We start from the raw sequence: 22,601 nt of genomic DNA, 5'->3' as shown, positions 1-22,601 counted from the left end.
GTTCATGAAAGAGACAGTGTGTGAAAGTCAGACAGAAGAACGGAGGGCACGAGGGTGGCAGGCAGAGCTGGCATGGGCACGCCGGCCGCCCTGCCGTCTAAAGCTTGGCGGGAGGTCTCTGAGGACGCTCGAGGTCACGGCGGGGGGCCGCCGGGTTGCTGAGGAAGTTGCGTTGATGCAGTTTTTGTCGGTTCTGTTTTCTTTTGGAGAGAAGCAGTAGCAGCAGCGGCTCCGGCCGGCTCCCAGGGCCCCAGGGTCGGGGGCGGCGGCCGGCGGACCCGGGGGGAGGGGCCGGGGCCGGGCGGGGCCGGAGGGCGCGGTGGCCGCGGGGGGTGGGGGGCCGGGCGGCGGGGTGTGGGGGTCAGCGGGGCGCGGCGTCCAGGGGTCCGGGCGGGCCGGGGGAGCCGGGGCGGGAGGGCCCCGCGGAGCTGGCCTCGCTGGGGCTGGCGGCGCCCGTGGGCAGGCAGGGGCCCAGGCCGGCGGTGGCGTCGGGCTGTCCAGGCCCCGGGTCGGCCACGGCGGCCACGGGGCCCTGCAGGCTCTGGCCGCACACGTGGTGGTGCTTCTCCCAGTCCTTGTGCTGGCAGAAGGAGCCGCAGTAGCGCGCCGCGTTGCAGCCGCTGCAGGTCTCACTGGCCTTGCGCCCGCAGTTCCAGCAGCTCTGGAGGAGGGGGACACGGTCAGGGGGGGCCGCGGGGCGTGCCTGGGGCCGAATCCCCAAAGTGGCCTGGCCGGCCGCAGACTGGGGTAAGCACACACTGCAAACAACCCCGCTGGGACCCGGCCACGTGTCATGGGGGGACCAGGCCACGGGGTCACGGGGATGCAGCCACGACATCACGGGGACCCGGCCACGGCGTCATGGGGATGCGGCCATGGAGTCATGGGGACGTGGCCACAGCATCATGGAGACCTGGCCACAGGGTCATGGGGACGTGGCCACGGCATCATGGAGACCTGGCCACGGGGTCACGGGCATGCGGCCATGGAGTCATGGGGATGTGGCCACGGCATCATGGAGACCTGGCCACGGGGTCATGGGGATGCGGCCATGGCATCATGGAGACCTGGCCACGGGGTCACGGGGACGCGGCCACGGCATCATGGAGACCTGGCCACGGGGTCACAAGGACGCAGCCATGGAGTCATGGGGACGTGGCCACAGCATCATGGAGACCTGGCCATGGGGTCATGGGGACGCAGCCACGGCATCGTGGGGACCCGGCCACGGCGTCACGGGGATGCGGCCATGGAGTCATGGCCACGGCATCGTGGGGACCCGGCCACGGCGTCACGGGGATGCAGCCATGGAGTCATGGCCACGGCATCATAGAGACCTGGCCACGGGGTCACGGGGACGCGGCCACGGCATCGTGGGGACCCGGCCACGGTGTCATGGGGATGTGGCCATGGAGTCATGGGGACGTGGCCACGGCATCACAGAGACCTGGCCACGGGGTCACGGGGACGCGGCCACGGCATCGTGGGGACCCGGCCACGGCGTCATGGGGATGCGGCCACGGCATCATGGAGACCTGGCCACGGGGTCACGGGGATGTGGCCATGGCATCATGGAGACCTGGCCACGGGGTCACAAGGACGCGGCCATGGAGTCATGGGGACGTGGCCACAGCATCATGGAGACCTGGCCACGGGGTCATGGGGACGCGGCCACGGCATCGTGGGGACCCGGCCACGGCGTCACGGGGATGCGGCCATGGAGTCATGGCCATGGCATCATGGAGACCTGGCCACGGGGTAATGGGGATGCGGCCATGGAGTCATGGGGACGTGGTCACGGCATCATAGAGACCTGGCCACGGGGTCACAGGGACGCGGCCACGGCATCGTGGGGACCCGGCCACGGCGTCATGGGGATGCGCCCATGGAGTCATGGGGACGTGGTCACGGCATCATAGAGACCTGGCCACGGGGTCACAGGGACGCGGCCACGGCATCGTGGGGACCCGGCCACGGCGTCATGGGGATGCGCCCATGGAGTCATGGGGACGTGGCCACGGCATCATAGAGACCTGGCCACGGGGTCACAGGGACGTGGCCACGGCATCGTGGGGACCCGGCCATGGAGTCATGGGGACGTGGCCACGGCATCATAGAGACCTGGCCACGGGGTCACAGGGACGCGGCCACGGCATCGTGGGGACCCGGCCATGGAGCCATGGGGATGTGGCCACGGCATCATAGAGACCTGGCCACGGGGTCACAGGGACGCGGCCACGGCATCGTGGGGACCCGGCCATGGAGCCATGGGGATGTGGCCACGGCATCATAGAGACCTGGCCACGGGGTCACAGGGACGCGGCCACGGCATCATGGGGACCCGGCCACGGCGTCATGGGGATGCGGCCATGGAGTCATGGGGACGTGGCCACGGCATCATAGAGACCTGGCCACGGGGTCACGGGGACGCGGCCATGGCATCGTGGGGACCCGGCCACGCATCATGGGGTGACAAGAGAAAAGCCCGACCTCACCGCAGCTTGTGGGCGGCCCCCAGTGGACATGGCCACTTGGCTGGGCCCTCCTGGGGGGTGGGCTCCCACCACGGAGGCACACAGCTCCGCCCACTCCAGACAGGGTTAGGCTGAGTTTGCGGGACCATGGGGTCCTCGCGAGGGAAGGCAGCCACAGCACCCCCCCGCTCCTCTCTTCCAGGAAGCCCTCCTGGGCTCACCTGGGCTCTGACCACAGAACGCGGCAGCTCTGGCCAAAGACTGCCAGGCTCCAACGTGGGGTGCACGGCCAGGCCTGCCTCGCGCACACCCGCCCGGGCCACTGGGGCTCTGCTCCCTTTCTGTGGACGAGCGGTAACCTCGACCACCCGCCCGGGACAAAGGCCCAGTGTCTAGCTAGCCGCCGAAGCCTCTTGGCGCTCTCCACTCGGCCACGTCGGCCTCCTTGTGGTCCTCACTCTGCCAGGCGTGCCCCCGGCCTCTGTCTTTGCTGCTCCCTCCTCGGGGTGGCAATTTTCCCCCAGATCCCTGCCTGCCTGGCTCACCTCCTCCAGGACTCTGTTCCCACGTCACTGCTGCGGCGTGGCGTCTTCCCTGGCACCTGCCCCCGGGAGGTCTGCCCGTTCTGACCCGCCTGCTTCTCCGGAGCTCAGGCTGTCTGCTGGAGCAGGCCGGAGCAGACACGGGGGCCGACCCTCCAGGCTGGCCCAAGCACACACGTACCATGGCGTTTTCGAGACGTGTCCTGTCCCAAAGGACAGTTCTAGAACTCCCTCCTGGCCACGCTTTCCCCCCTTCCCTAACTTCCCTGACATCGAGTCCTTTTCGGACCGGGAGGAAAGGGCCTCCCTGCACCTGCCTGACCCCGGCCAGCCTCCGGATGCCGGGGCACCAGCACGACCAGGCCTCTCACGTCCCCGCCGTGCGGGCTGTAGCTGAGGATGCCCTGTAAATGCCACGTGGGGTCTCCACGCCCCTCGCGGCTGCCGCTTTCACAGGTTACTGTGAGCACGGGCTTCAGCGTCTCCTGGCCGAGGTTTGAGTCACAGGTTGAACGGCCTGTGACTTCCTAGGGCGCAGCCTAGAGCCAGCCACCTACCCTCTGGAGCCCTCAGCGTCCACATCTGCCCGGGGGACCCGCCTCACCGGCCGCCCAAGGTCATGAGGCTGGGAGGCGACGGAGTGGGGCTTCAGGGTCTGGAACCTGGAGGCTGGGTGGCCCTACCTCGCTGGAGTCCTCCTGCTGGTTGATGACAGTCAGGGCGTCTTCTGAGGCCTGCCGCCGGGCCTCTGCCAGGGCCCTCTCCATCTTGGCGCGCTCTGTGCTGATGAGCTCGTGGGCCTTTCGCTCCGCGTCCGACACCGCCTTTTGCAGCTCCGACATCGCCTGCCGTTTCACCTCGTTCACAGCCTCTTCTGCAAAGGAGGTGGGGGCCGTGGTCACGTGGCCCGGCCCAACTGCTCTCTGAGGCCTCGAGCTGTGGGCGGGGCCTGCAAGCGCAGGCGTGGTCGTGGGGGCGTCTCCCAGGCCTGAATCTATCCCGTCGTTCCAAACCTCGGGGTGCGGTGGTACCGCCCTGGAGGGCAGGGGCCGAGCCCACCCGTGACCTGGATTCAACGGGCTTGGGGAAGGCCCGAGAACCTGTGTTCCTAACGGGTTCCAAGCCATGCTGATGCCGGGTCTCGGCACACACTTTGTGAGAACCACAGCTGTACCTCTGCCCCACCAACAGTCGGCTTCCCCCGTGGCCCATCTAGAAGCAGTCTGGGGGGTACCCCGTCCAGGCCTCTGCATCGTTGTCACTCCCAAAGCCCTCTGTCACCACCCCCACTCGCCGCCTGCGGCCTGCTCACGTCCGCAGAGAAGCCTGCTGTTCAGAGCTGAGCCAGAGCACCTGTTTGGATTACACTGTGCTCCCCAACCCTGGGAACCACTCACAGCTGCTCACGCCTGCCTCAGTTTACCTGGCAGTGCCTCTCACGCCTGCCTGCCTCTCACGCCCGCCTCAGTTTACCGGCAGTGCCCTTCTTGCAGCAGTGTGGGTAGGGTGGGGTGGGATTAGCGGGGCTCCCCTGTGCACACTCGTTGTGGTGAGCTGCCGGCCCCCCGGGTCACCAGACGGAGGCAGAGGGGACAGGCCGAGGGAAGTGAGGACCCCACCCTCCCGTCCAGGCCTGTGCCCTGCCCTGCCTTGCTCCGGGCAGCTACTGCCTGTCTGTGGCCCTTCAGCCTCGAGTTCTGGGTGGGGACACTCCACTTGCCTTGCGTTCCAGACCCTGAGACTTTCTCCCTCGTCCTGATAGTTCACGGTGAATCCATCCACTAATCCAAACGTACGGGGGGGGTGGGGGGGCGTGCGCTCCTCTCCACTGCCACCACCTCCGCTGAGCTCCCCCCTTCTTTCTGAAGCTGGCCACTGGCTCCCAAAGTCTGTCCCCACGAGGCGATGTGCTCAGCGCCACGGCCACAGGCACTCCCTCGGCACCTCTCACGTGTGTGTGTGTGTGTGTGTGTGTGTGTGTGTGTGCACATGTGTGCGTGCAGAACCCAGGGACCCGTGCTATTCTGCCACGCGGCTTGCTCGCTCGCCTGCAGATGGGGGGTGGACAGGTGTCCTACCCGGAATACTGAATGCACTCCACCCCCTCCCGCAGGGTCGGACCCCACTCCCCAGGCCGACCCCACTCACCAGCCTTCCTCCAGATCTCCTCGGGCATGTAGCCAGAGAGGGTCCTGGGCATGAACTCCCGGTGGGCGTCTGAAACACAGGGGGTGCCAGCATCACGCACAGAACGGGGCCACACCCGGCTGGGTAAGGGGGGCCTGGTGTGTGTCCTTGGGGGGGGGTCCCCGAGGTGCCCGTGGCCGGAAACCCTGTATCAGTTGCTGGTGTGGGGCAGGGCTATGCCGGGATGGAGGTGCTCTGAGCTGATGCAGCTTGGGTCCAGGTGGACCTGGGCCTTCTTGGATCTGTCTTGGTTTCTGTGGTCATCATCCACAGAGCGACTGGAGACCCTTGGGGGCCCCTGGCTGCTGGCACCCTGAGTCTAGGCTTCCCGCGAGTCAGGCAGCATCTTTACGCAGAGCACAAAAAGCACGTCCTTTTGCAGGGAAACTCCTGGGCTGTACTTTACTGCGGCGGGTGCCAGAATGGGGGCGCTGGCCTCGGTCTTCGGCGCCCCTGCAGTGCACCCCCCGGTCCCCCTGACACCCGCTCAGCACGCACCTAGCGGAGACCCCTCTGCACCCACGGAACTGTTGAGGGGCCGGGCGGTGGCAGGCACGGGGCCCTTCTTGGCGTCCTCGGTGTCGCTGTAGCGCCGGATCCAGTGGTTGATCTCCTCGCGGTCGGCCTCTTGGCACTGACGCAGCACGGTGAGCGACCGTCGAGTCTTCTCAGCCATGTCCATGATGCAGTTCAGCAGCTGCGGGCGGGCGGTGGCCGTGAGCGCGCAGGCTGGGTGTGGCCGCTCAGGGTGGGCGACGGCCAGGGACCTTTCGCACCCCGGGCCTGGGCCAGCCCACTGTCCGCGAGGGCTGGCCACAGCGAGCTCCCGGCAACAGTGCGAAAATCTGCCTCCACTGCCTGGAAAGGCACCAAGCACGGGGGGGTGGGAGGGAAGACCAGGCTCTCGGGGAGGTCTGTTCCAACACAGGGGCTGGGGGCTCTCCTTTCAACCGTCGGGGCTGTGCTCTGCCCTGGGGACCACACCTGCCTGGGCTCCCTCCCCACAAAGGCAGCAGGGGAGAGATGACCCCGAAAACGATGTTGAAGGGGTCCCAACGCCAGGCCAAAGCCCCTCTCTCCCAGAGACAGAGCTGCTCTGCAGGGGCAGAGAAGGGATGGTTCTGAGGGGCTGCCCAGAGCGGAGGGCGGGCTGAGGCAGGCAGGCGCAGGCCAAAGCCAAGCCAGCACTGAGCCTGCCACCCCCCACCCCCCGCAGCAGCACCGGAGTCCCGCGGGCTGGGCGGAACCCCAGGAGTAGGGGTGGTACCGTGGCCTCGGGCCTGGACACTCACGTTGTTCAGGTGCTTCCACTCCTCTGCCCACTCCCGCTCTGTGAGGCGGTGGTCGATCACTTCCTCCTGCCGGGACCCGTGTACCGCTGTAGGGTGGTGTGGACACTCAGGCCCTGCTCCTTGTCCCAGGCCCCAGGCCTTCTCTCCATCCCTCAGGCTCCGCCCTGTGCCCCAGGCCCCGCCCACACCCCCCAGGCTCCTCCCTGTGCCCCAAGCCCTGCCCAAGTCCTCCAGGCTCCGCCCCATGCCCCACACCCCAGGCCTTCTCTCTATCCCTCAGGCTCCGCCCTGTGCCCCAGGCCCCGCCCATGTCCTCCAGGCTCCACCCTGTGCCCTAGCTTGCTTGTACCCTCCCCCCCCCGGCTCCGCCCCATGCCCCTCCCCTGTCCTCCAGGCCCCAACCTGTGCCCACCAGGTACAGCTCCTTGCTCCCCAGGCCACGCCACTCATCCCAGGCACTGCCCTGGGCCCGCTAGGTCGTGCGTCGTGCTCCCCAGGCCCAGTGCGTGGGCTTTGCCCACCTCAGGAAAGTGGAGAGGGGGAGGAAGGGGGCCCTGGGCACTGACCCTCTGTCCACTGCCTTTAGGGGGAGGTCAAGAAGAGGTCTGGCCTCTAGTCAATGCTTGGGAGGAAGAGACGGGTTCCTATCCCTCAGTCTAGGCCTGGCCACCCGTCCCCCACCTCCCTGCATCCAAATCCAGCATCTTTTGATTTTCCTGCCCCTGCTGCCCATGGTAGCTGCCCCAGGCTTCACTTCGATGGCCTTGCCACTTCTCAGAAGCCCCCAGGGGCTCACTAGTGGCTCACAGCTCATGCTGTACCCGTTCCTCTCAGCCAGCTGGACTTCTATACATCCCTCGAAGCCCAGGTCCCAGGCCCTCTCCTCAGCAACCCTGAGCCCTTCAGAATTCATTCAGCCCCACGCATATCCGCTTGTCAAACAATCCTGGCGGCTTCCTTGTTTATTCTTAGTCCCCCCAGCTGGCTGTGTCAGTCCCCAGGGCGGGGCTGCTGTGTCTCCTGGGCCGAGCTCCAGCTGGGCAAGAGGCTTGCTCTGGTTCAGCGGCTGGGTCCAAGTGTGGTCCCCTGGGAGGCGGTGGGGTCTGGGAAACCAGAAGCCCCAACACTCGTTCCCCATGGGACCCCAGGCCCCTCCCCTCACCACTCTGTGCCTCAGTTTCCCTGCCCTGCCTGCCTCCTGGGGCCGTGAGAAGGCTTTCAGGAAGTGCCCAGGAGGGGAGGGCCCCAGGTACCCAGCAGGGCTCTGTGCCAAGCGCCTCACCCCTTGTCGGCCTCCAGGGGGAGTTCTGTGGTCATTCCCATCCTACAGATGAGAACACCGAGGCTGCTCAGGGGATGTGTTTGCTCAAGGTCACCCAAGGTCAGCCCAAGCCATAACAGTGCCCTCAGCTGCTGGCTGGTACAGCTCCAGAGACTGAAACAATGGGGTGCCCTCCCCGCCAAGCCCGGTGATGACAAAGAAAACAACTCGGAACTGAGGAGTTCGCGCCAAGGCAACAGTGTCTGATCGTCCTCACGTGATTTTTTTGACACATCAAATGCTCTCAGCCCCACGCTGGTGGTGCCTCAAGCCTACGCCGGGTGGCCCGGGGCTGACCAGGGCTTCCTGGGCTGAGGTCTCTCTGTGTAAGCCTTTTCCAGGCCCTGGTGGTCTCCTAGCCCCCCAGACGTGCCGGGCCACCTCGCGCTGCAGGAGGAGTGAGAGGCAGCGGCCACGGCCACCGTCCGCCGCCCTGCCCCGCCACCCGCGGACCCCGGGGCCTGCGCCAACGCCCCAACCAAAATAGTGGCTGAGATCTGCCTGACAGCTGGCGTTTATTTTTGCATTAGCAGAAGCGGGTGGGAATTAGCACCTGCCCGACCCGGCCGCAGGGAGCCAGACGCTGTCACCTGCTGCCTGGGCCCAGGCCCTGGACGCTTCCGCGGGGTGGGGGCGGGGAGACGGCCTTGTGCAGGGCAAGGCCTCTGCTGACCCTGCCTCTGGGCCCCCACGCGTGCCCTGGGGCTCTCAGGAGCGGCTGTTTCCAGCCTCCTACCCGCCCCCCCACCCCCCGCCCCCACCGGGAGCCCCTTGGCTGTGGGCCGGTCCCATTCATCTGAGTCCCCAGCACAGAGGAGGGTCAGAAGATCAGACAGGCGCGGCTAGAAGGCTCTGGGCACGTGAATTATGCTCTCTGGGCCTCCTCGTCTGTGCTCCGGGCCTGTGGATGCGTCACACACACAAGCAGCAGGGTGTGCTGCCTCCTGTAACGGATGAAGAATAGGACGCAGGCACAGGTCGCAGGACTGGCCTCACTCCCAGGCCTCACCGTGCCAGGCCCTGTGGCGAGTCCCTCCGACCCTGCGGTGCGGCCTCCCACTGGATCAGCTGACAGAGGAAGGGACTGAGGCAGAGGACACAGGACCCAGCGGGGACGCACAGCGGGGACCCGGTGGAGGTCCGATCCCTCTGTCCCCTGACAGCCCGGCTCCCACATCTCCTTCCTCCAGGCACAGCTCACCCACCGTGACGGGGCACTCACACTTGGTGTCGTCAGGCTCGTCGTCACCCTGCTCGGACGGCAGGGTGGGGTGTGTGCGGTCGGTGGTGCTCAACGAGGGCTCATGAGTCTTTGTGCTTTCCCTGGGGTGCCCCGGAGGCCGGAGCCACAGTGCCCGTGACTTGGGAGACTCCCCACGTGCCCACCCTACCTCACAGTGGTCTCTTCCCGGCTGGCCGCGCCGGACCCCGCTGCACCCCGAGAGCCCGCGTGCCCTCTGGCTCTGTACCTGCCCCTCCTCTGGGCGACAGAGGCCCCCCCCGCCACGGCCCTGAGGGTGGGGGACGTCAGACCCCATGACAGAGGTCAGGGAAGGATGGCCCTCCCTAAGGGTCACAGCCCAGCCAGGGTGGGGTTTCCCTCTGGGTCCCAGGGCCCCCACCCCATCAAATCTTTTCTCCACACCCGTTTCCTCAGCATCCTTCCTGGACAGACAAGGTCAGGATGTCAGCGAGCCTCCCCCACGCTGCCGCGCACATCACAGCCCTCTGCTCCCCCAGCCACACGCAGGCGCGAGTGTGCAAGCACACACGTGTGCCCCCCAGCACTGCTCACCAAGCTGCCGGTGGCGCTCCCGCAGCTCCCGGGGCTCGTGATGGCGGTAGGGGTCACGGAAGTGGTGGGCCGTGGCCATGTCCTCCAGGCGGTAGTGCGGCGGCGGCGGCGGCGTGGGCTGGGGCGGCCCGTGGCTGGGGCTGTAGCGCTGGGCGGGGCTCAGGGTGCACGGCCGTTTGCTGACGTGGTCGGGGTGCAGCGGGTCACGGTCTGACCCATTCTCTTTGGTCCTGACCGGAAGAGCGGGCGGGGGCGGGGGGTCACGGACCATGAGCCGTGGACAACAGCCCAGGCCGGAGGGGTGAGAGGGAGACGGGCGTGGGCACAGAGAGAGCCTTGCCCAGCCCCCGCCCCTGCTGTCCCTCCTCTGGGTCTTGTTTCAAACTCCACTCCCCCCGCCCCCCCCCCGCCACCCCGCCTCCGCTGGTGGGTGGCCTCCTGGGGCCAGGGGTCAAGAACCCGCGCCCGTGTTGGGGAGCAAGGACGTGGACAGGCACGCTCCGGCAGGTCTGTGACTGGCACCGAGAGCCAGTCCTGGGGACACTCGGCTCCACATCCGGCCCGAAAGGAGGAGCCAGGCAATTTGTGCCACACGAACTGCCTCCTGCCCCCTCCCCGGTCCTCCCAGGGGGCCATCCGAGTCCTCGGGATGCCTCGCCCCAGCCCCGTGCGGTGGCCCGGCAGGTGAGGCTCCGCGGTCTCAGCCACCAGCCACAGGCCATGGAACGCAGCAGTGTTGGCCCGTGTTCGGTCGGCCCTGCTGTTGGGTGCCCGCTGAGCTGGGGGACCAGAGGCAGCTCTGGAGAGGCGGCCCCCCCGACCCCGACCTCCCTCCTGGCCACAGGATGCCCCGTCCCCCCCCTCCCCCTCCGCGTGTACCGGTCAGGCGTCCTTCTCTTGCCGTTCTCGTTAACCTCCAGAAGGAGCTCCGAGGAGTCGATGGGGGAGGAGGCGTTGGCGTCCAGCAGGAGCTGCTCATGCTGGGCCAGGTACTGGGCGGGGGTCTGCTTGGCCAGGCGGGCACAGTGCAGGAGCTCCCTCTGCAGCAGGGGAAGGTTAGCCTGCAGGGGGAGAGGCGGCCGCACTCGCTGCTGACCGAGGCCAAGGCAGCAGTGTGCTCCCGTGCGAGGCGGGGAGGCCGACGGCCAGCCGCGCCTGGTGCCCTCGGGCGAGTTGCAAGACCTCTCTGAGCCTCGTGTTCCTCCTCTGCTGTCTGGGAACGTGGGTGGGACTGCGCCCCAAAGCACACAGTGATCTGAGGTGCGGTGGCACCCCAAGCCCAGACCCTGGACCCCCGGGCTGGGTTGTCTCCCCTTCCCCAAGCTTCCTCCCCCAGCGGCATCTGCAGAGGGCAAGGAGGGGCTCCTAACCAGGATTCCTTGCCTTCTCCCGTGGAAGCAGGCACCCGATTACCCACGGCGTGGAGGGAAAGCCGAGGCTGAGAGAGGAAGAGGGCAGCCCCCACTCTAGGGCTCACTCTAAAGGCAGGGGCCCCTGCTCTCCCCGCTCCTGTGGGCTCCCGGCCCCGCCTCGAGCAGTGTGGAACCCAGACCATGCACACGAGCAGTCACAGGTGTCACCTCCCACGGTCCTGCCAACCACGGGTGGACAGACACGACAACGCGGTGCCGCGTTTACGGGGAAGGACAATACGGCACAGGAGAGCGACAGTCCGGGGTGGGGCCCCCCGCCCCCGCCACCCCCACGCGTGTGCTGGGCGCAGGCGGCCCCTGGGGCGGCGGGTGGGGCTGGACGGGGGCCCAGCGGCAGGCTGCTTGGGAGAGCCAGAAGTTGCAAGTATTTGTAAATAGATCCAACTCCCCGACTTTCTCCTGCATTTCCGACCCGCCACGGCTTCTCCCGCCCCTGCCTCCCCGGCCCCGTCAGCGCATCGGCCCGGACCCGATCAAGCAGCCGGCTGCTGGGCCTGTTTTTCTATTTGGATAGCTGAACGGGGGCCAGCCCGCCATCTGTCGAACACGTTAGGAGCGTGAGCTGGGAAAGGAGGTCCCGGGAGGTCTGAAGACGCCAAACATCCTCCCCTCCCTTGCCAGCACCCCCCCCCCCCCGCCACCCGACCGGCCTCCCCTTGGCTGGCTCAGCAGGGTGGGGACCGCACGGGCACCGGCTGCTCGCTGTGAGGGCAGTGGAAACATCTGGACTCCTGGCTGGCCGGGGCCAGCTGGGAGCCTGGGGTTGCGGGCGGAGGGCCGGCAGGGCGGGGCAGCAACCCCCACCTCTGCAGAGCCCCGCCGTGTAGCCACGCACGGTGTCGGGCTGAGCAGAGGGTTCCGGGGTCTTGGGTCCTTGGTGGGGGTGGGGTGGGGGGAGGGGAACCCCAGGCCAGAAGCAACCGGTGCGGGCTGTGGAGCCCCTGGTCTCAGAGACGCTGGGGGAGGAGTCCCCATTCCGTTCCCAGGGCCCGGGGTGCAAGGGGAGGCCTCTACGCCAAGACCCGGGCAGACCTGGTCACAGAAGCCCTGTGGACACGGACCCTGAGCTACCTTGTCCACAGACGGGAACCCAGGCCAAAGGGAAATCGGTGCGGCCGGGGGTCCGCTGAGCCGATGGCTCCCCGGTAACGAAGGGTTAGGGTTCGTCCCCCGCTTTGCCAAGTCCGTCATCTGATGTCCACACAGCCCGCGCGCTGTGGGCCCGGCGGCCAGCCCACACGGGCTCTGTTGGGTGACTCTGGGCTCCTCCTGCCCCGGGGGTGACGGCTCCTGCGAGCTTCATATGAATCGACTCGCGCATTCCTGCCCCCGTGAGGGGTCACCGCGCCGCTGGCAACGTGGGAGAGGCTGAGCACCCAAGCCCAGAGCGGGTCACGCCGCCGGCCTCTCCTGCGGGCCGCGGTTCCGAGGGCCCCTGTAAGGCGGGCCGTGAATCCCCGCGAAGGTGCCAGCCCCCCGCCGGCCCAGGCCACAGACAGGAGACCAAGCTGGCGCAGCGGCGGGGCAGGGGGCATCCGGCCACGCTCCCCGGCAGCGTTGTGATCTCACGTGGCCGGGGCTCCTGGGATGAGCGGGGTGGGGGCTGCTCCCCAGGCAGGGCCTCAGGGCCAGGCTCCGGCCGGCACCTGGTCACGGAGCCCTGCACACAGAGCTGGCTGCACCAGATGCTCCATGTTAGGCGGACGGACTGTGTGTCCTCGTCCCACGGTCTGTTGGCCCAGCGCCCCCGGGTGGGGTCACAGGCACGGAGCGTGGCTGGCAGCCCCCATGGCCCAGCTGGCCCCGATGACCGCGAGAGCAATCTAGGCACGAAGGCCCCAGGAGCCCGCTGGGGCCGCTGTGGGCAGAGGGGAGACCCTGCGTGCAGGGCGAGGCCCGGGCGTGTCCCCAGGACGCCGGGGGAGGGAGGTGCAGCGGGCAGGGGTTTGCGGCCCCGCTGGGGCGGGAGCAGGGGACACCGGATGTTTCCCTGCCCCGCTCCTCCAATAAACAAGGACAGCTGAGCGGGCAGGGACATCTGCTGTAAATATTTGATCTGACGGGAGAAGCAGGCGCACTGTGTCCCCAAAGATGGGGAGCCTGGAGTCAGCAGTAAGTGGGAGGAGGCAGGGAGGCGGGGGCAGGGCTCCCGGCGAATTGCGAATGACTGCCAGATGGGCCTAACGGGGCTCTGCTGCTGTCCCAGCTCAGGGTGTGAGCACAGCAGGGTGTGGGCGGGAGGGCAGGAAGGAGGGAGGAGGTGACGGATGTGGGGCCAGACCAAGGGTCCCCTGGACCAGGGACTGCGGGGAATGAGGTGCCAGCCCAGGGCAGGCCCTGCAAAGGCCAGGGGTTTGGAGCCTGACGGATCCAGATTCCGGCCCGTCGCCCCTCTCTTCCGACGGGAAGCCGTTCACCGGGACGGCGGCAGTTCCCCAGGAGCCACCCACCTCACGGGGCGGCCGTGGGGTCCGCAGGGCGGGCCGTGGAACAGCTTTGCAAAGCACGCCCCGTCTGCAGAGCGTTTGAAATCCCCCGATATGACGCCTGACGCGGAGCGAGCACGTGCCACGCTCTTCACGCGCGTCGCTTCGTGCGCCCTTCCCAGTGGCCCGGGGATGATCTCCAGCGTAGCAGAAGCTGGGTCGGCGCGGGGGCGGGCCCCCTAAGCTTGGCCCAGGCCCCCAGTGGCTTAGGTCAGGGCTCAAATCCAGGAGCACCTGGTCTAGTCTGTCCTCGACACCCTCTGGAAGGCAGCCCCAAACCAGGGCCCGGCCACACAGCTGAGCAGGGCCCACGGCTGGAGGGGCCACGGCAGGCCTGGGGAAACGGCACCTCCCGAAGTGAGCTCTGTGGCACCCTGATCACCGGAGGTGCACGGGGTAACGGGTCGCACGGTCAAACCCATCTGGGAAGCGTTTCACCTTTGCTCTCTCTGGGGGGTTTGTGATCCTCACCGTGGAGTAAAGGCCCTGAGAAGTACGGCAACGGAGCAGCTGGCCCAGTGGGGTTTAGAACTAGGCGTGTCCCGTTTCTGCGTGCACGTGCCTCACCCAGCGCCTTGTCAAGATGCAGGTTCTGATTCAGGGGCTCCGGGCTGGGGCCCAGGAACCTGCCCTGCTCACAAGCAACGTTTCTGGCCCAATGCCATCTCTTCCGCGGTCCACCGTTTAGCTCCTGAGACCAACCACAGGACCCTTGTTTATCTGACACCCACTCATCCACGCCACCCCCCACGCCTCCATCTGCGCTCGGTCCCTCTCCCTCACTCTGTTCCAGCCACGGCCTGCTCCCTGATGCTCACGAGGGTCTGCGCCCCGCTCACCCACGGCTTCCCCACCTCGTCCCCCTCAGCCTGCACCAGAACCCCCCCCCCCACCTCCACAGATCTGTACCAGCGTCGGCTGCTGGACTTTCCTCCTGCCAGCACATCGGTTCCAGGACTCTGCCTGCTTTGCTCACCACCGTGTCCCCAAGCCTCACGCAGCACGTGGCACCTCGGAGGTGCTCAAAACAGAGCTGTCGAGCGGATGAGTGCACGTGACGTGACGCAGGGCTGGTCTGGCGAGCTCTTAGAGCACTGGGTCTGGCAGCCCCTCCTCCGACCCGGCAGCTGGTTTACGGCCTTAACTAGTAGGAACCGGCCCTGGCCGGTCGGCGCGGTTCCCGCGGGGTACCCGCCAGGGTCCCGTGTGGCCAGACGGTGGTGCCCTATCAGAGCGGGGCAGGGAACAGATCTGGGACTCCGTGGCAGGCCCAGGGACCGGCCTGTGCTCACCTTTAGGAAGGGGATGACGAACGGACGCAGAGGGAAGTTGGTGGCCTCTTGGAGCTTGGAATGGAACTCCTCGATGGTCAGCGTGGAGTTCTGAGGGAGGAGACAACCTCACGTCGGCCTGAGCCCCGTGGCCGGCCCGGGGGGGGCCCCGCACCCCTCTGCCGCGCCCTCGCTGCCCCCCCCCCACGCCGACTCACCACGAGCCCCAGCACCAGCGTGCGCACGCGCTCCCCGATCTCCGGGGAGATGTCACTGCCGAACTGCTGCAGGGTGGTGAGGAAGCGTTTTAGCTTGCTGAGCTGCCGCGCCCCGCAGGCCGGGGGCAGGTGCTGCGTGGACAGGGAGGCGGTGGACGAGGTGGCCGGGCCATTGCTGAAGCCACTGGGTGTGGACGGCGCACCGTTGACGGCCGTCGGCGAGTGGGTGCCGTTCATTACTGCGGGAAGGAGAGGCGGGTTGAGGACGGCAGCAGAGGGCGGCCGGGTGCTGGAGCCACACCGGTGCCACGGGGGCACCGGACACCCTGCACAGGTGTGCACACGGGGCCCCGGGTCAGCGGCTGGGGGGCTGGGACGGAGTGTGGCCACGAGGCAGGCGTGGCCTTGGCTCAGCACCACCTCTGGCTTCACTCTGGGGTGGGGACACCACCCCGGGACCCCCGTGCTGCCCGGCCCGTGTCCACCGTGAACCGGCAGAGGGGCTTCTCCACCGCTAGGGACCTGCTGGCCCCTTCCCCTTTTCCCCTGGAAGGCGGGGGCCCTCACCTTCACCACGACGGGCCCGAGCGGCGCCCCACCGCCTACGTGAGGCCCCGGCGCCTGGGCTGATAGGGCTGGGGGTGGACCCCCGGGACACGGGGGTTGGATCCCAGCAGGGGACGCTCTCGGCTGGCTGCTGTGTGGGGCTGCTGCATGCACGGGGCCATGTGTGGAAGACGAGCAGGTGACATGAGCCCCCCCCCCCCCCCCGCCGTGACGAGCGCCCTGCAGGGGTCACCAGAGCGGACCGTCGGTCACCAGTGCCCTGACACGGGGGTCAGCGTCCCACCACCCACAATGTCCTGGGACAAGACGTCCCTCCTCAGTTTCAAGTGACGGAGGGAAAGGCTGAGCCCGCACCCAGTCCCCCGGCCTCGGGAGCCCGAGCCTCGCTGACCAGAGAGGTCACAGACGGTGGACCACCAGGGCCCTGGTGACAGCAGAGGGGGCTCTGGATGCGGGAAGCGGTGCTGGCACTTCTGGGAGCCCCGAAGCTTATCTGATCAACCCGGAGACCGCTCAGCCAGCTGCCCAGATACCTGCTCCAGGTACCTCCCCAAGTTCACACACGGAGCCCCTCCCTGCACGCTCGCCGGCCTGCCCCCTCTGCACGTGCATGCACGCCCCACGTGATGGTCTGAACCCCACTCCCCACACATGCCTTCCACCCCCCACCGCCGCTCCCTGCCTCAGCATCCCTGCACACACTCCCATGCACACACACGGCATACACACGTGAACACCCACGTGTGCACACGCACCACACACACGCATGTACTCTCAGACACATGCATACACACAGATAAACATTCACACACGAGCACACACAGATGTACATGCACATTTGCACACACGCACGTTCACACGTGCACGTTCGTGCACACACACGCGCAGACACACACATACTTGCACACACACGCACACGCACACACGCACACGTGCACATTCGCACACACAGATGCACACAGGCGCGCACACATTTACACACCGCATGTGCACATTCACACACACTTGCACACACAGACGCACGCTTCCACACATATTTGTACATGCACGTGGACACCTGTGCACACACACATTTGCACACACACAGGCACATTCACACACAGATGCACACTCGCGCACACACCTCTCTCACTGTGGTCCACGAGGCCCATGCCCTGCCCCTCCCACCCTGTCCACCTGATCTGTGCACAGAGGCCGTGCTCTCATGCCCCACTGGGGAGTCTGGGGAGGTGGGGAGCTCAGGAAGGGACTTTCCCGAGGCTCCGGCCACCTCCACGCTGGCTGAGACCTGGCAGCCTGGGGGGACGGGGACGGGGAGCGGGGGCTCCTTTCTTCGGGACGGGGATGCGGCCAAGGTCAGCTCTGAGAAGCGGCTCCCCGTCAACAGCCCAGAGTGCCACTCATGCCGCTCACTTTGAACAGAGGGGTGTTGGCTCACCCCTCCAGACCACGCCTGCCCTGCCTGTCCTGACCGGGCCCTGGGAAGTGACCTCTGCAGACTCTTGGCTCACCCAGCCTGGAGGGGCAGGCACGTGGGTCCCCCTCCCTGGGCCCCGGCCCTCCACAGCTGTGGCTGTCCTGGGGCCTGGACACCCCCTCTATGTGCCCTGCGGGCCTCCGGCCCTGGGGCTGCACTGTCCCCTCTGGGCTACAGAACCGGCCAGTCCCTCCTCGCCAGAGCCCTTCAGCAAATGCCCTCTCTTAACCCTGAGTCTGCTGTCTGGCTGGCTTTGCTCTCCGCTCTCCCCAGACACTTTCCACACCTCCAGCTTCGATGACAGGCTCCCCCCATCCACTGACCTGCTCCCCAGTGACACCTGCAAATGCCCCTCCCTGACTCGCTGAGCTGCACGGTTCTGCCCTCACGGGCATGAGAAGCCACCCTGGCTGGGAGAGGGCATCCCGCTTGGGGCCTCACGTCTGCCTGGACCAGCCCAGGGGGGTGAGACTAGGGGCCTGGCCTTAGTTTCTTCATTTGCAAACGGCCCCTTGGCCTGAACCAGAGGTGGGGCTTTGGGGCCGGAGGGCTGGTGCCTGGCGCCCTGCTGGATTACAGAAAATCGTTAACCTTCTACCACGGGGAGGGGCTGAAATGCTTGACCCCCGATTGCCTTTGTGTGTCGGGTGGTTGCTCGTCGAGAGCAGAGGCTTGGAAACCACTGACCGAAGGCGAGCGTTGGCACGAGGACACGTGTCAGGCCTCCTGTCCCGAGGGGGGACGGGCTGCAGGAACGTGGCCCCAAGTCCGACTCCGCTGTCCCCTCCCCGGGAGACATGACGCAGCGGGAGCCCGTCTGGCCCCTGGTCTGAACGATCTCGGAAGCAACGCTCCAGGGCCCGGAAGCCACACGCGGTTCTGGAGGCTCCCGCAGAGGCGGTCACTGATTCTGGGTAGCCCTCGCCCTGCGATGGACAGCGGACGCCAAACACAGCCCACCGAGCGTCCCCATCCCTCACCCTCTGCGAGGTGTCGTCCAGAGGGACCCTCAGAGAGCCCGGGAGGCCCCGCCGTGGCGCTAAGTTCCTCTCTCACTGGTGAGCTGCAGCCGGCCCCGCGGGGGACAGTGACACACACATGCCCTGGGCAAGACGGACGACGGCCACTGGCCATCGCCCCGGCCGGGCCAGAAGGCGGCCGGCTGCCACGGGAGACCTCACCACAGCAGGGGCTCGTCCCTCGCGGCAGAGCAGGGCCGTCGCCCGGGGTCTGGATCTTCTAGAGGCTCCTAAGAGGTGCGGCTGTCTACACCTCCCGGGCCCCCACCCGGCGTCCGCGGGCCCAGCCCGGGCCTGACCTCTCTGCAGTTTTCTTACCAGCTTGCCCTCGGCGCCTGGGTCCTCCCGGCGGCCCGCTCACCCTCGCTCGCCCGTGTTCCCTCCCGCGGGCTGCCGGGCAGTCTCAGCAACTTGCTAAAGAGACGCCGAAAATAACCCCCGGCCACAAGTGCTTTCAGTGCCACAACAGCTGTGTTACTAACTTAGACCGCACACGTGTCCCCAGCTGAGGTTTGGGGGCACACACAAGCACCCCTGCGGCTCCCGCGGCCCTGCGCCCTGGGCGGGGGTCGTGCCGGGACGCGGAGCCCGCCAGCCCCTCTCCCCGGGGGTGTGGATCACGCGCCCCGGCAGCGCTGAGGCTCAGGGGACACGCTGGCCACCGGGGCCGGGCCAGGCGCGTCCCGCCACGGCAGCTAGGACGACAGCCTTGCGGGCCGTGAATAACGCACCCGGACGTCCCGCCGCCTCTCGCTCAGAGCCTGCGGGCCGCGGGGGTCACACCAGGACCGTGCGGCCGGCCGCCGTAAAGTCGGGCCTGTCCCGACTGCAGCCGCTCGCTGACAAATTCTGAGCGTGGCCCTCGAGCGCTTCCGGTCACGGGTGTCACCTGCGGCCGGAGACCCTGACAGAATGTCCGCTGGCCACCGAGCGCCCGGCGTGTTCGGGCCCCGTGTGAGCCCAGCAGCCCCTCGTGGCTCCGTGCGATTGCCCTTGGCGCTAGGTGCTAGGACGACAGATGGGGCCGTGTCATAGGTGGGGAAACTGAGGCACAGGTGGTAGTCCCTGCTCGGGTCACGCTGTCAGGAGAGGTGGGGGCCGGGGCCTGCCCTTGAGACGGCCGAGCTACTGACATGCTGTTGACATGTGACCTTCTCACAACGCTGGGCTCTGCCTAATTCACCCTATTTTGTGGCTGCGGAAAAGGGAGCTCAGAGAGGCCGCCCGCCTGCCCGAGGCCACACAGCTCGTGAGGACAGGGCTGGCTGTGAACTCGGGTCTGCACCCTGCTCTCCTGTGCCGGCCCCCGGGCCCCTCTTCTCTGTGAGGGAGGCGGGACTAACGGACACAGCAGACGCAGTAAGGGGGCGTGTAGGCAGCGGGGTGAACCGCCGTGGCCTTCCCAGGGCAGAGGGTGCCGGGGTGAGGACCTCCCGGAGGCCAAGGTTTTTGTTATTTTACTTACAAAGACAGACCATAGACCATTTTAAGCAGCCATGAAAACGGCCGTGGGGCAGGGACATCGTGGGCCCGTCCTCTCGATCTGTAAGCAAAATAGGAAAAACACGCTGTCAGGAAAGCGCGGGCGGGTGGGCAGGGCTGCCCCGAGGGGCGCCCACGGTCGGCCCCTCCCCCTCTGCCTCTGGACAGCAGTTTTGGGGATCGGGACTCAGTCACCATCTCTGGGCCTCAGTTTCCTCCACCGTAAAGCAACGGGGTTGTTTGGGCGGGGGGGGGGGGTCTCCTAGCGTCACTTCCAGAAGGACCTTCCAGAGGTCTACAAGAATTCTGGGGTCTCCATCGACATGGGTGGGACACCCTGGTTCCTAAAAAGCTCTCTTCCTGGAAGGTGCCTGGTAACCCCACTTGGCACCGTGTTCAAGGGACCTGAGCGCGCGCGCATAGGGCTTGAAGTCTCCATGGACAGACAGGCCAATGGTGGTTCCAAAACAAAGCCCGGGACTGAGCCACCCCGAAGGGAGGAGGCACCAAACAGGAAGAGATCTGAGCTGAAATTAGTAGGTGGAAGCTGCAAGAAGACAGGCTGTACCCAGACAGAGAGTGAGCCCCCCGTCACCGGGGGTAATCGAGGACAGGATGGGCCTTTGAGGGTCCTCCCAGCTGCAGAGTAGCCGCTCGCATTCCTTCCCAGAGTTATCTCAGCCATCCTGACCACCTCCAGAGTTCAACCCCCAAATGAATCTGTGCCCAGGGCGGTCATCAAGGAAAACCACAGGCCTCAAGCCACACGGTTCACGGCCAGTCTCCGGCTGGCTTGGCTCACGGGCTGGTCCTGGGGAAGCCGGGGGATCTCGGGGCAGGAATCCGTGGCTGAGCACAGAGGCTCCATCCCCACCAGGCAGGCGCACGATGCAGCTGCCCACCTGCTCTCAGGGATTTGCATGCGTTAGGGAACAACTCTGAGGCCCCCCGAGGAGGCCAGAGACCCAGAAGCCCGACAACATGAACGTGCCAGCCTAGAAAAGAACGAACCACTGGTCTCTGGTAACCTCCGTGCCCTAGATGAAGCCGGGACCTCCACTCCAGAAACGTGAGCCGGCGGTGCCCTTGGGGGAGGACAGAAAGGCCTTGGGCGAGCCCCTGAGCCACTCGCAGGCCCCAGCCCTGTCCCTGACCTGGAACATCTTGTTCCCAGACCCGTGCTTTCGGGAACACGGGTCCTGGACCAAGAAGGAAAGTAGGACGTGCCCTTGACGCTCGGGCGACCGGCTCAGAGCCCTGGGTCCGACCGGCAAACGGCCCGCTGACCTCTCTGGCTTGGACCCCGACCCTGGAGGCTGGGGTGGGCATTTCGGGCGGACGGCCCGGCGGTCTTGTTTCTTGCAAGCCGCTGGTGGGGCGGTTACGTGCAGCGGGAGCCTCTCCTCGAGGCGACGGGGGTCAGGTAGACAGCTGGCCGGTGGCTGCGTGAGAGGAAGCCCGGCCGGGCCCCGGCCACCACGGCCGCCGCAGGCAGACCCCAGGCCTAGGCGCCGCGGGCCGCCAGTGCGCAGCGCCGCCCCTCCCCCCCGCCCCCCCTGCCCGGGCAGGGGTGGGGGCCAGGGTTCATTTCAGTCTCCACCACTCATGGGGACCCTGGCTCAGACTTGGCCCCGTAGGAAGATGAGCTGGAACCTTCCGTGCCAAGGGAAGGTACAGCTCCTGTGTGAGCTGGGCTGTCCCCGCCCCGAGGCGGCACACCTGGGGCCCGTGCTATCGCTCCACCTGCCAGACCACAGGTGGAGACCTTGGAGAGGTCAGGAGACTGGCTCAAAGCCCTCATCCTACAAACAAGCGGCCAGGCCCGGCCCTGAACTTGCCTTTCCCGACTCCACGGCCAGCACCCTTCTCCAGATGCAGGCTGGGCCGCTCCCGAGCCCTAAAGAACCCGGCTGCCTGGCCTCAAACGGCAGCACCAGTACCGTTCACGACCAGGGATAAAAGGAGCCGGGCCAGTCCCTGCGGTCTATCCTGGGCTCTGGGTGGGCAGGAGGGTGGCCCGAGGTCCCGGAGAAGCGGCTCTTGCCATCACGCTGGGGCACTGGAAGCTCCCTTCCCAGAGACGGGCTTCCCTTGGGTTTCAAAGTCTGGCACAGCGTCCCCAGGCCTGGGGCTTTCTGGCCTCTGAATACAGGGGATCGGGCGGCATGTGTGGATTCTCTCCGCTGCTGGCACACTGCTAAGCCCCGGTCCCGGGGGCAGGAACGCTGAGCTCCCCCTGGCCCACGCCTGGGCTCTCCTTCCCAAATGCACGGGACCCCGAGGTCACAGTCACCCATTTTCTCACAAGGGAACAGGTCTCCGGTGGGGCGCGTGCACTGAGGAAGTCCCCCCGGAGACGCTGCGTGCACTGAGACGCTCGGCCCGGATCAGCCCAGGCCGGGGACACACGGCCCGAAGGTCGAGTCTGCCCACCGCAGCCCTGCGGCCGAGGCTCCGGCTGACCCCGGGTCCCGGCCACCCTCACACCCCGCTGCAGCCAGGCTGTGGAGCCCCTGGCATCTGAGCCCAGGGCCACCTCTGACGAGCCCTCGAGTAAGGTGCTGTGTGACAGTAGGGACCCCCCAGTCCCTCTCTGAGCTCCAAGCAGAACGGCCAACTCTGCTAAAACACTCACGTGCCGGCCGCTCGGTAAGAGCCTGTATCAACTCCCTTGTCCTCACAGCAGCTCCGTGACTCGGAGACTATGGCCAGCCCCGCTTTATGGATGGGGAACACCGGGTCCAGAGAGGCTAAGCAGCTCGCCCGAGGCCACACAGCCACCAAGTAGATGAGCTAGGATTTGAACCTCCAAGCGCAGGCTGTGAGCCACGGTGAGCTCCTCCCTCTCGAGGGCCCGACGGCGGGCGTTTGCGGCTCTGGGCAGAGGGCCCGCGGCACGGGCCTCGGGTCACGGCGGCGCTGGGAGCCCCCAACAGCTCTGCACGGCCGGGGCCCCGTGGGCTTTTACTCACTTGTGTGCGGCGTGAAGGAGGGGAGCCGAGTGGCCCCCTGGGACGCGGCAGGCGGCGGGGGCGGC

At 67.1% G+C, this 22,601-nt stretch overlaps 1 protein-coding gene across 1 annotated transcript in view; it reads right to left on the bottom strand.

Moving 5' to 3' along the window:
* Positions 1 to 361: 361 nt before the first annotated feature.
* Positions 362 to 22,601, bottom strand: part of CBFA2T3 (CBFA2/RUNX1 partner transcriptional co-repressor 3) — a 32,775-nt gene continuing 10,535 nt past the window's right edge. The window contains 9 exon segments of the mRNA XM_030299211.1: positions 362 to 661; positions 3,700 to 3,890; positions 5,165 to 5,233; positions 5,702 to 5,900; positions 6,496 to 6,581; positions 9,612 to 9,841; positions 10,491 to 10,672; positions 14,823 to 14,912; positions 15,020 to 15,258. Of these exon segments, the coding sequence (XP_030155071.1) occupies positions 362 to 661; positions 3,700 to 3,890; positions 5,165 to 5,233; positions 5,702 to 5,900; positions 6,496 to 6,581; positions 9,612 to 9,841; positions 10,491 to 10,672; positions 14,823 to 14,912; positions 15,020 to 15,258 (1,586 nt within the window).

Source organism: Lynx canadensis, chromosome E2 (assembly GCF_007474595.2).
Source record: "Lynx canadensis isolate LIC74 chromosome E2, mLynCan4.pri.v2, whole genome shotgun sequence".
Lineage (NCBI taxonomy): Eukaryota > Metazoa > Chordata > Mammalia > Carnivora > Felidae > Lynx > Lynx canadensis.
The sequence above is the reverse complement of the archived record's forward strand: the minus strand, read 5'-3'. Positions and strand labels throughout refer to the sequence as shown.